This window comes from Anopheles coluzzii, chromosome 2 (assembly GCF_943734685.1).
Source record: "Anopheles coluzzii chromosome 2, AcolN3, whole genome shotgun sequence".
Taxonomy (NCBI): Eukaryota; Metazoa; Arthropoda; class Insecta; order Diptera; family Culicidae; genus Anopheles; species Anopheles coluzzii.
In genome coordinates, this window is record NC_064670.1 from 56,486,131 (window position 1) to 56,499,489 (window position 13,359).

Here is a 13,359-nt window from a genome sequence, read left to right on the forward strand (position 1 = left end):
GTAGCACAGGCGTGCACGTTCTTACTCCTAACTGAATTATTTCAGCCAAAGTGAGTGGTTCGCCCATGCTGAGTGTAATGATATTTCATATTCACGATTGCCTCACGATTTCCATACAATCGGTGGCCTCGGTCGTCTTGCGTGTGCCGAGCGATCGAAGAGCGGGTGAGCTCAACATGGCCGCGAGGCGAGCCAATTGAATACTCGTAGGGGGTGCACCTCTGTCGGTGAAGGAAGCCCAAGAAGCCAACGTAAGCTCCCAATCGAGAGCAGATAGACCAAACGGTCCCAACAGATGCGTCGTCCTGTGAAGATTATGCGTTGTAAAGGTGCGGCGAAGAGATTGGCGTATCAATTTTCTGGATCATTTACTTACCTACCAGGTGATGGTATAGGCACCCCTTGGCGGCATGCTGGCATCTTCCAGGCATGTCATGTACAAGGTGGCAGAGCAAGCCGCAAAATCAGAGCTTCAACTCGATTGCTGATAAGGGATCCTTGATACTCTTGCCCTGCATGGCTTTGAACTGGGCCTCAGTGTAGGTCCCAGCACTTCACAATGGTACAGTCGGGAAATGGATGACTACTTCCTGCCGTAATACGAGGAACCATTATTGCGCTTCAATCATTCATATTGCATTGGCTTCGTTGTGCAATGTTCAAACCACACTCTGGATCGGATGGTAATGCCCCACGAGAGAGGTTACCATGCCAGGAGGTGGTGAGGGGGGGGGGAGTGGAAGGGGCAACATTTTCATTGGTTCGTTTGAACCATCCATGTTGCCCACCATGAATCGTGTGTCTCGCTGGCATTGCTAATGGCGGATATTGTGCTTTTTCTACACCATCACGAGCTCTTCCGGGGTTCGCTTTTCCGCGAGTGAGTTTTTCCTGCTCTGCTGCTCCGGCAGCCTTACCTGTTTCATCCGATTGAATTCTTGTTCCGGCTCGATGACAGCTTGTCCTTCCGATTGAAAATGCATAATTTGTCAGGCGCACACGGTGATGGTGGTTGCCACTTCTCTACTACACCGGTGCACAGGTAGAACCATCCACACAAGAATCATCCGCCTCGGTCGTGTGTGTGTCTGTGTGTGTGCTATTTGCAGGCGATCAAACATGCTCGTGAATCAGCCGTTGTGGCCGCTCGAGCAGGCGATGGGGCCGTTGTAAATAAATATGGCAAAACCTTTTATAAATAGGACAGACCCCGTCTTCCCGACGGCCATGTCCCATTCGCCGGCTATGTTTGTGTGCAGATTGAGTTAGTGACTCCTTGCGCAAACGATTTTCTGCCGTTCCAACGACCGGAAACGGGCGGTGGTCCTGTTGGGTAACTGTACATCGTTTTGGTTTAGTTGCGCAACTGCTGCGATTCCCTTGCGAACGTCGCACAGACGGACAGTAGTGCACGAGTGCGAATGAATGGCAACGGTTTGGCAGTGAAATTGTTGGGTCCTTCCTGTCGTCCTCCGGATCGGCCGCTAGCAGGGTGTGTAATTGCAAAGAAACGGAAATGCCAAACGAATGACCCCCGTATGTTTGCCCGTGTGTCTTTCGACGGCTGTTGTTTCGTTTGTCCTTTTTTTTATTCCTCTCAGCATTGCTGCTCTCTGCTTATCATCGAGGGTATTCCTCTATAAAATGGCAATTCGGCGTGAAAGCCACCGAGCCTACCGCACGCCTTCGTAAGCGGACTGCGGAAGAGCAAACAATAATAATGCTAATAACTGGCTAACGCTGTGCGAAGAGCATAAACCTTGAACGAGGACTGAGCTTGCCCCTTTTGCCCCTCTGCGGAAGTATCTGTATGCTTTTCTCCCTCGCTTCAAGGGCGCTGGTGTGTTTATGAAATTTATTATCATTTGCCCTGCGTGCCCACCTTTGCCGCGCCATCAAATGTGTAACTCCGAGGTGGAATGTTTTTTTGTGCGCACGAAATTGGTAGAAGATTCAAAATACCTTTCCCTGTCAGTGCCGCCGGCTGCGCCAGTACCCAAACGTATTTGTACCCTTGTATGGCCCATTTTCGACTGGGACGGGTGTTTTCTAACTTAAAATATGAGCGACCTTTGCCATTGTAAGTCCCCGAACATCCCCATTGAAATGGTGGCCGAGTGAAGCACTGTTCACGGCGGCACCAGTTTGTTTTGAGAGAAGAATAGCAAGGGCTCCGGGTTTTGGAGTCGATCGGTTGTGGCAGCTTGCTGTCCTTCTCGGATTGGCCTGGCACTTTCCGGTGCTCGGCTCGGTTAAGTTTCTTTTGTGTGTGTGTGTATGTGTGTGTGCGTTTCCAGCTTGATGAAAACGCTAGGAACACCGTTCTATTTTCTTCTTTTTCACCTTTTGCCTCTTTACTCGCTAAACGATATGTCAAATTCCATTTTTGACCCACGCGACGGTTGAACAGTCCCAAGTCAGCAGTTTGATTTCCTTTTTGCTTTATTTGTTTGTAGTTATGTTTTTTCTCTTCTTCTTTTGTTCTTTGATTTAGAACCCATGCCGTGCCAGTTTCGTTTCGTTCGCACCATCACATGGAGCTGTCAAGAATAGTAACCTTAGTTTACAGTTCCATCCAGCGGATAGCAGCTAAACGGCGATGTTTGAATGTGAATTACTTTCTCGCAATTAAACATTCACCCGGACCGACAGTTCACAGCGTCCACAGCGACAGCGATTGAAAAAAGAGCCCGGGAATCTGTGGAGCTCACAAAAAGGGATGTGAAATTTCGCTTTGCCTGTTGCCCTCCACCGTTGTTTGATTGATGCAACAGTTCTTTTCCATATATTGCAGCCATGCTCCAGTCGGTGTATTTTTCCCGTTTTATGTTAGGTCGATCGAACCGAGGTGCTCGAAATTGCATACACTTTCCGTGATGGCGTTTTATGTTTGCCTCCTCCTTGCTCTGCTACCAACGTCATAAATCAAAATCAAAGACACTTTGAACGAAGCATAACTTGTTCTGCTGTACAGTGTGTAGGGAAAAACACCACTGATTACGTTGGAATAGAAATCATTTGACAAATGCAAAAAAGCCGTTAAACGAATGCGCACGCTCGCCCAAAAAAAACCGGGACGAATGCAAATCTGGTGGTAAGTTTCGTGTGTATTCATGACGAAAGCTCGCCTGATGGTTAAACGAAAACAGAACAAAATAACAAACCTCTCCTCCGTCCAGCCCCAAACCAATGCAACTTGTTCAACAAAGCTCCCCCACGTGGCCCGCATTTTGAAGCGAACCGTCGACTAACGTACCGTTACCGTTTCCTTCCTTCCCGGCTAACTGCGGGTTTTTTTCTGCTCGGGGTTTTGTCTCACCCTCTCCGGAAATCGATTTGGGCAGCATTCGATACCGGTGGTTTTGGATTGGAGAACCGTTCAAAGCAATAAATCGAAACTAAAATTACATAAAACGAACTCTCGATGGAAAATGCGTTGCGGAAACGAAGCAATTCGAACAGGCCAAAAGCATCTCCGCGCGATTGTTCTTCTTCTTACATCAAGCGTTCCGTCCGGATGGAATGGCCCCCGGTCAGCTTCACTAGGCCACTGCGCAAAGATGATGAGGTAGTTTGGAGACCGGCGTCATTTGTTATTGCCCAGCGGTTGGGATTTTGCTGAGTTATTTTTGCAGGATTTGTTTTGTTAGCTTTTTTTTAAACTACTCGCTCGACATTTGACCGTGCTCGTTCTCGGTGTATTGTAGTGTACGATATTTTTGGTTAAAAAAAAATACAAAAGACGGCTAGCGAATTGGTTGCTGGGTTTTTTAGAGGTTTTGTGGCAGGACATATTTTCCGGTCCACCGCTGAAAGCTTCATAACAACGGCCGAAGCTTGGGTTAGATTGAGCAACAGCAAAGATAAATGCATTATATATGACCTGTCATCAAATTTGCGTCACATCGTATACGATGTGATTTTTACTCTTCTACTCAATCGCATGTTGAAAATATTCACGAACTAAAACTCACCCACTGCTCTTGAGTTCTATTCTAGAGCCATATTTTTAAACTATATTGTACGGGTAAATTTATGTAGCAGTTGGGAAACTATTGGCATTTTCTAAAGTATTTGTATGCTTTGTTCATGACAGGGCCAGGATAAGAGTTGCTAATTTAAATCGTACATTAGCCCAGTTGGTGGCTTAATACAGCAATTTTAATTCAATCTGTATGTGAAAATAAAGTAATCATTCGGGTTGCATACTTCATAATTGATTGTAAGTTGGTTTCTGTCTATTGATTTTTAACAATTGTGTACAAACAAATCTGAAAAACTTTTTGTTTTACTTTACACGGTTAAAGACGTTTTTTTGCCGATTCCCAGAATTTTTTGGTTATATTGTATTGATGTTCAATCGGACGATACCAATAAATTATGGGAACGAACCAAAAATCTATAGGAAACGATGAATCGGAACTGACCAATAAATCGTAGCAAACTCTGTATTGAGCTAAAATGGATTTATTTTTTTTTTCATCAAATTGTAAATTAACGTTTCAAACTGCTTACCATCTTGTCTTGATAAAATGTTTGCGTTTGAACAGAAAAATTAAATAACAGTCAGAACCCCAAGGTCCAACCAAAAATAGCCGTGGGAAAATTTTGACAGTTGAATTAACTATTGTTTTTATTTCTGGGTCGTTGTTATGGTGCTAATGAGAACCCTCACTCCTCACTATTTCGAACACTTTTTAAACAACTAATTAGAGTAGCTTTATGTTTTATGGCTTTCGTCGTCGGGTTGCATAGGATGGTATGCATATTGCACTTGTGTGTGCCAATTCGATGTTTTGCACTCAGCATTCGATATTTCATTGAAAGTCAAAATGTCTTCTCCCATGCAGTAAGAACATTTTATGTGCTACTATAAGTCTAATAATATTTAGGGCTCATCCGTCGCAGCACCGTTGCAAATGGTACAAATTCGTGGTCACAGAATGGGAAACAAGGAAAAGGGTAAGCGGTTCTGGATACAGAGTAGACTGCAATTTGCTTATGCTTTTTAATCTATGAGTGATTGACAGTTAGAAATTGAAACATTAGAATCTTCCTACCAGTAAATTCGTTTTCTTTTTTGCCTTGGCTATTGCTCGTTTGTTTCTAAACACTTTTTTCTTGAAACGGTCGATAGCGAACTGAAAATGGCAGCCTAGCAAAGGGCTATGCATCGACCTGTTCTTTTTTAAAGACGTTGGGTTGATCTTCGACTGCATGCCAACTATTGGATTTGTGCTACTTATTGGCGTAACGAACTACTTGGCCACGGGACTATGTTGTTACATCGTGCGAGTTGACGGCCATACCATGATACTGCCCCATATATTCATATGAATCTGTGCTATTTTGGTTTTTAAGGCATATTTAAATCTATACATTTTTCGAACACTGGATTTTCCATACAATCGCATGCTTTTTAATAGAACTGTTAGCCAATTATTAAACTTTGAATTTAAAAAAAAACTTGACAATTAAAAACGTAACGTCATTTAGTTTTATTTATTTAATTAAAAATTGAAATGTTATGCACTTGTCGGAAATATCTACGAAACGGCATTAGAGTCTTCTGAGAAACAGAACAACATTACTCATACTCAAAGTCTATCAGCCACTTTCCCAAACTCGATCGAAGAGGAAAGATAGTTGCCGTTGCCTACATACATCGGTTGCTTTAATTTATTTCATGAGTATCCTGCTCAGTTTAGCGTACAATATGGCAAATTGTTCAAAAAATATACAAGGAAACCACAATTTAAAGTCATTTTGACAATCGCTACAATTGCTTCCGAAATCGATCGAGTTAGGGAAAGAGAACAGGTCGATGCAAAGCCCGTTGTTAGGTTGCTATTTTCAGCTCGCTTTTGACAGTTTCATGGAAAAATTTTCACAAACACATGGGTAGGGGAAGGCAGGTAAAGACGGACACGTTAAGGTAAATGATTAAAATCTAGGGATATATAAGTGCAACGACCATGAAAATGTGCATACATTATCTTACACTCATGTTTTTTTTAGAAAATGTGTTGAAATTTTTAAGTTTCCATCGATTTTTGCGTTTTTTTATGAATCGAAAACATGTTTTTTTTCGTGCAGTTTTGAAATGTTCAAGTAAGACGGACACCTGATAGGGGAAAGATGGACGTGATGGACGTCATGAAGGGTAAGATAGACACCTATAAAAAACGTTCGAAATGGAAGAGGTTTATAGTATTTTAACAAATTCTATCGCTTTCCTCGTCCTGGTACGTTTATAAACCAATTCTTGGCCAATTGCAACGACGATTCATTCAGCCGTGAATTTAGGAATTGTAAACGTCACTTCTAACACCTCGAAGAATTCAGAATCTAAAGCATTATTGAAATATCGGGCACCAACAGCTTACGTTGCACCAGCTTACAGAACAACAGTCTAGAACTTCCCTTTAGGAAATTACTCCTCGAAAAGCCCACGACTCCAGTATTTTTTAAGGGACTTGTTAATAGTTTAAGCCGTTTTCCACCATGTCAAAATTCAACATTTGTAATCCCATAGAATTTCTCATCTATTCCTGAACGATGTCGTATCAATGCCTCATCTTTTTATTGCTTAAAGTTGTCCAAGACAAAGCAAGATATTGGATTTTGTAAAGCGCCTCATCAGCGTCGAGCGAGTAATAGCATAACGAATGGCTACTATTTTGACTGGTAAGTCGTTTCTCGTATATTTAAATGCCTTCTCTAGTTGCTGGATGGTTTATATCTTCTAAATACCTTTATTTAAGGTATTTCAAGAAATCTATTAATCACCAAATGATATAAGAAGTAAAATAAATCAATAAATTCGGTGCCCATCTTTCCCTACAACAAAGTGTCCGTCTTTCCCACTTTGGTGTCAGGATACATATACCACCAGAAAATGAGATTTTTTATTACTTTCATCCTCATTGTTTGGCTAGTTTTTTGCTTAATAATCACGACAAGTCATGTGATTAAACTTCCGAAAGTATAAATAATACAAGTTGTAGAGCTTAAGATCCGCAGTAGTCAAATTAGATCCACAAGAGTGCACACGATTGAAAATTTATTTCGTTCGTGGATTTAACCAATTTAGCATATATTACGCCAACAATGTTCTCAAATGTGTTGTTTAACTTTAAGTTAGGATGCGGCATTGTTGATTTTTTCGAAAATTCATGCATTTATGAGAAGTGTTCATCCCGCAGTGTCCGTCTTTACCTACCTTCCCCTAATAGTTAACACGGAAAAGAAGACGAGTTTTATAAAAATAATATTTTAATCCTCCAATTTCCTGCGGCCAATCACTCATGGAGACATAAGAAGAAGTCATTTGAGTCCACCCTGTATTCAGAAACATTGATAGACTTTTTCATTGTTTGCCATTCCGTAACTACGAAACACTTACCGTTTGCTACGATCTTACCGGAGGAACCAAATGTGTATTAGCCATAAAACTGCACAGTACATGTTGCATCTCGATATGAGAAGTCCTATTAACTTTTAATTAACTGCTGAGAGTAAAATGAAACATCGAATCGGCACACACAGGTACAATACACATACCTTCCTTTGCTTATAACCCGGCGATTCCTTCATAACGAGTACCCCTTATGAAGAGTTTTTTTTTACATAACGAGCAAATCTAAATGCTCAACAAATACCACTGTAAACGAATAAAATCTCGCGTAACGAGCGATAACATTTGTGATTCTGGTTCTGGCTTTATTTCATATAAAACTATTGCCAGGAGGAAAAGTGTCGTATGCAAATATGTGTGGTATATTCACGAGTGTTTCTTGCACACTTATGCTATGAAACACTAAAAAATAAATAAAACGTTTTCTGAATTCGTTAAAATATTCAATGTCTAGTGTTTTTTTTTTTAAATATGTGTCCCGTTTTTTCATCAACCTCATCTGGTCAGCCTAGCTCATGGATCGACAAATTAAACATCTATTTCGGTTCTTGTAACTGAACGTTAATGAACCAAGTCGTTCACCATAATGAACGTGAAGTGATCTCGATTCATTCGTTCATTTACAAATAGTAATACCTGCGAATCGGTACACTATTAGAAAATCGGTAGAACTACAGATAGCTCTGGTCATCTGAACAGCAAGTCAAAATTGGCAATATGTTACATGACGCTAGAACGCATTGCGCAGTTTAAAATCGACCGTTTCTGGAATTGCATGTAAATGTGCCGATGTTGAAAGTTGTTTCTATAATTTGTTTAATTTGTCAAAAGAATCAGGATTGCATGCACGCATTATTTAAATTTTATTTTATTTCAATTTATCAAAAGAACCTTAGCGTTGTATTATTATGACCCGGTTTATTCATATTTTAACGTGAACTGAATGAACCTTATGGTTCTGGTTCCTTTAGCACACCTCTAGTCCACATGCCGCTCGCGAGCCGCACTTTGCTGATTGCTGGCCTAGCTATATGAGACACTATACAGCTATTAATATAATCCAATGGGTTGGTAAAAAGTATTCTAAATCAAATGTATTTAATATGAGACGAATGCTATTTTCAAAACAAATAGTAGGAAAAATGTACGAAAAATGTTGCAATGTAGTGGCACACATAGGTTGTAATGAATTTCTTGTGTCAAGAAATGTATTTTTTTAACTTGTAAATATTGATGTACGCTTTATTAATGGAACACAACCATTAAACACAACAAACATGCGAAACAATATTTTTTTCTAATTGCTTCATAACGATGGTACGGATTATAGTTTTCATATTGTGTTTCTGGAGAGTGGTGGTATTCAAATAAACATAAAAACCTACCTATAACTACTGTAGTCAACTCAGCCCTGGAAAGATGTGCTTCATTTGACGTGGATTTCCGCTCAGGATTTGCTAGAATATTGGACTTTGTTTGGTAAAATAATACAATATTTCCAAACAGTGTTTCAGTGTTTTTTTTTTATCAGTACGAGTGGTCAAAAATATCATCCTACATTTTTCAGAATGGATGGGTGTTTTTGATTTTATGACTATTACCACCACACTAACATGGCTGTTTGTTGTACCTATAATAGCACTATGGTTAACAATTACAAAACATGAGAAAATAGGCCCAAGATGCAATGAATTTGATTAAATCAATTAAATTTCATAATAGTTTTGGTGCCGGTCTCGTGGTACAGTCGTCAACTCGTACGACTTAACAACATGCCTGTCATGGGTTCAAGCTCCAAATCAATCGTGCCGCCATACGTAGGACTGACTATCCTAAGTCACTGAAAGCCAACCCTATAAGTGGTAAGGGGATGCCTTGACCGACAACGATTGTTGAGCCAAAAGAAGTAGAAGAAGAAGAAGAAAGAAGAAATAGTTTTGGTAAAGATATATTATAGTAGATATGTACAGCGCTACGAGGAAACTCGTGCTTTTAACACAAGATCCCTTTATGTATTAAACCCTTATAAATCTTGAATAATGTTTAACTTTATTGCCCTCTCGTAAAAGACTAAAGTTAATATAATGCTAGGAAAATTTACTTTATTACTTCTAATATATGCTATCCTAAGTACTTTATCCTACTACATTAAAACATAATTACTGTACGGTCTTAGCCATCACTGCTGAAATGTAAAATAAAACACCTTAAGATACCACAGCTTCCAATTCTTCAACACATTTAAAACATAATAACACTAAACTGTGCAACCTTCCTCCACGCTAAAAGCTCCAATTTGTATACGTATGATAATATACACGATTTCTGTCGCTTGCAACTCATTTTAACGATTCATTATATGCTTTTCTATTAGTTCAGTCGATGTTGTCGAAGGTGTATGCATAACACGCAACTGTAACATAACCGACACATCGTGGTTGGATGTGTACTTTAGAAAAGTTTCCATTCGTTAATTGCATGAATATATGCATTCCGAGATTCAATAACACTAGCGGATCTTAATTAATATTTTTTTCCCACGGAAACCAACCATCTCATGACTTTGATGAATATTTATTCCCTCGTACGTAGTGGCGCTTATGGTCGTGCTACAGCATGCCGTACGAGTGATATTTTCAATATATCCTTTCGAACGAACCGACGGCTGATGGTACGCTGGAACGTGACGGTGTCGGTGAAGATGCGAGCAAATAAAAAAAAGAAAACGAACAGACCCACTCACCAACAGTCAATCATAGAAAATTGAAATCAGGCTTAAGCGTAGCATACTACCATACTGTTGGAAGCACCATATGTCGTGAACATTTTTCTGCAGATGCTCGATGAAAGCATTTGAAATATTGGCGATATTCCTGATGAACTTCATTTCAATCAAGTGATGCTACTTTCCGGAAATATGAGAAATACAACACACGAACCAAAAAAAAAATAACGCGTTTTTGTATTAATGGCGTGATGTTCTCATGTCGTATGGCTTGGTATTAAGCATGCTGTCGTGTTGTAAAATCGATGCTTTCTGGAACGTTGGGAACATTTGTGGATTTGATATTACTTTTTGATTATGGGCCCCTTTTTCTAATTCAACGTCCAAACAATAAGCTGTTTTTGTTAAAATGAAATGTATTCTGTAAGTTAGTAAGCGACCGCTATTTTACGTGAAACGTTTGACCATTTCTTATTACACCTGTAACACGTATATTTTTATTAAGAACTATTGTTTTCATTACTAAACTTTAGATTACTTTACTAAAGATGGTGTTTAACCAAAATGTTTAAATTAAGTTCAATATTACAGTCACAATGCACGTAGTTATCAATATGAATTTTAAGTGAAGAATTAAATACTGTTTTCCTGAAATATTTAGGATCAGTTATTATATCACTAATTAGTTTGTTTGTGTTGGTATAAAAATTAAAAGTAAATTATGATCGTTTCATGAAATGTATTCAATTTGAATGACTGCGCCGCTTCGATGCATGTAAATATTAATAATTTCACGGTTAAGCTTTCGCGATGGATTCCATCATTCCTCATTCGTTGGTGACATCTAAAGTCTTCAAAAAGGCGTTACATGAACGATTCCAAACGGAAAACATTCCAATTTTACCACACATAGAACAACAGATAAATGGTGCTGCTTTTACCTGTTTTGCTCATCATTTAGTCGGGAGAAGATTTATGCGTTCATGATGGATGATTTTCAACGCATTGGCCCCAGATCCGGGCGCTCTCGCATAAATCCGGAAATAGATCCCATCTAAGCTACAACAACACCGCTCCCCACTGCCAGGCCATGAGCCGTAACCGATTTTTCGATGCTGTTCTCTCATTTTCCTCTTTATTCAACTCGTGCTAACGAATTCGTGTGTCTTCTTTCTTCTTTCTTTCTTTCTTGCTTCTTGCTTTCATCGCACATGTAGCAGATCGACTTTCTCGCCCTGCAGCCCACAACAGCCAGATGATTGCTTGTTTACCCCATCGAATCGGCAACGGAACCCAGCAGCTACGCGGCGACATGCCAGGATAAAGGACCCGGGGAGGGAAGCGTGAAACCCAATCACTAATGTACGAGCCTGCGCGGGGAGCATGGCGGACGAAAGCGCACAACAAATCACGCACACAACTAGCAACAGCAACAGCAGCAGCAGCAGCAGCAAAAAATCGAAAGCAAAATAAATAAAAGGACCCTGGTGGAATTTCGGTCCGCCGCATTTACCATCGCAAGTCGTCGCATCGCATCAACGTCAGGGCGCTGTCGCATTCAACGAACTCAGTGAATAAAACGAAACCACCTCCACCGGCATCCGCGAACATAATCCGAAATCGATCGGCCACAACATAATAAAAAGCAAGTTTGGCAGAACCGCAGGACGTTGCCGCGCGAAAAACGTACTCGCCGCGCGGACCAACCAGTGTGCGGGGGAGAGATTATCATAAAATTAAATCAAACGCGGCTCAATTTACTTACTCGCCGGAATCGCTGCCCCGTGGCCATGTATCCGTCGTCGCTAGTGTTGGTGCTGACATTTGCTCAAATCGTGCTGGTGTTCGTGGGCAACCGGGGAGCGACCGGATCGCGGCCCGGCTCCAGCCACCGACTGGACGTGTACATAGCGGGCTTCTTCCCGTACGGGGAGGGCGTAGAGAACGGCGAGACCGGGCGCGGTGTCATGCCTAGCGTGAAGCTAGCGCTCGACCACGTGAACGAGCACTCCACCATCCTGCGCAACTACCGGCTGCACATGTGGTGGAACGATACGGAATGCAATGCGGCCGTCGGCATGAAATCGTTCTTCGACATGATGCATTCCGGACCGCACAAGCTGATGCTGTTCGGGGCGGCCTGCACCCACGTGACGGATCCAATTGCCAAAGCCAGCAAGCACTGGCACTTGACGCAGCTGTCCTACGCCGACACGCATCCGATGTTCACCAAGGACGCGTTTCCAAACTTTTTCCGCGTGGTACCGTCGGAGAACGCGTTCAACGCGCCCCGGCTAGCGCTGCTCAAGGAGTTCAATTGGACGCGCATCGGCACCATTTACCAGAACGAGCCGCGCTACTCGCTGCCGCACAACCACATGGTCGCCGACCTGGACGCGATGGGTTTGGACGTGGTCGAGACGCAAAGCTTCGTGTACGACGTGGAGGAATCGCTGCGCAAGCTGCGCGAGAAGGACGTCCGCATCATCTACGGCAACTTCAACGAGTTCTGGGCCCGTCGGGTGTTCTGCGAGGCGTACAAGCTGGACATGTTCGGTCGCTCCTACCAGTGGCTTGTTATGGGCACGTACGGTAACGAGTGGTGGGCCGAAAACGATACCGACTGCACGGTCGACCATGTCACGACGGCACTCGAGTCAACGATCCTTGTGGACCTGCTGCCGTTGTCCACCAGCGGGGACATTACCATTTCCGGCATTGTACGTGTAACATCCGCGCTCTCGTGGTTAGCGGGAACGGAAGCGACCTGTTGAGCGCACCGTGACGCTAATTACGATCGCTAGATTGTGCCGACCCTTTGGTACACTACTGATTGCATTCGTGTGTCCCTTTTGCTCTGTTTTCTTCCCAGACGGCCGACGAGTATCTGACCGAGTACAACAGCCGACGGGGTGGCGAATATTCGCGCTTTCACGGCTACACTTACGATGGTATCTGGGCCGTTGCCAGCGCCATTCAGTACGTGTCCCAGCGCAAGGAACACTCCCTGACACACTTCGAGTATCGAATGAAGAACTGGGAGGACATATTTTTAGAAGCGCTCAAGAACACCAGCTTCGAGGGAGTTACGGTACGTACGGGATTCTGCCAGCCCGCCAGAATCCAGACAGACCTTACCTGTCTAGCACTACAAAAAGGCCGCCGGGCAGCGGTATCGATAGTGGTAGTGGCAAGCACTCATCGCTCTGCGAACGGG

The 13,359-nt window shown here is 42.2% G+C and overlaps 1 protein-coding gene across 5 annotated transcripts in view; it reads left to right on the forward strand.

Moving 5' to 3' along the window:
* Nucleotides 1–13,359, forward strand: part of LOC120949617 (gamma-aminobutyric acid type B receptor subunit 2) — a 45,988-nt gene that overhangs the window by 22,022 nt on the left and 10,607 nt on the right. For 4 of the 5 annotated variants that reach the window (XM_040367027.2, XM_040367022.2, XM_040367023.2 and 1 more), the window contains exons 3-4: nucleotides 11,360–12,862; nucleotides 13,015–13,233. In XM_040367027.2, coding sequence (XP_040222961.2) covers nucleotides 11,933–12,862; nucleotides 13,015–13,233 — 1,149 coding nt within the window. In that variant the 5' untranslated portion in view covers nucleotides 11,360–11,932. The remainder of the gene's footprint in view (nucleotides 1–11,359; nucleotides 12,863–13,014; nucleotides 13,234–13,359) is intronic. The other variant, XM_040367025.2, reaches the window with a different exon arrangement.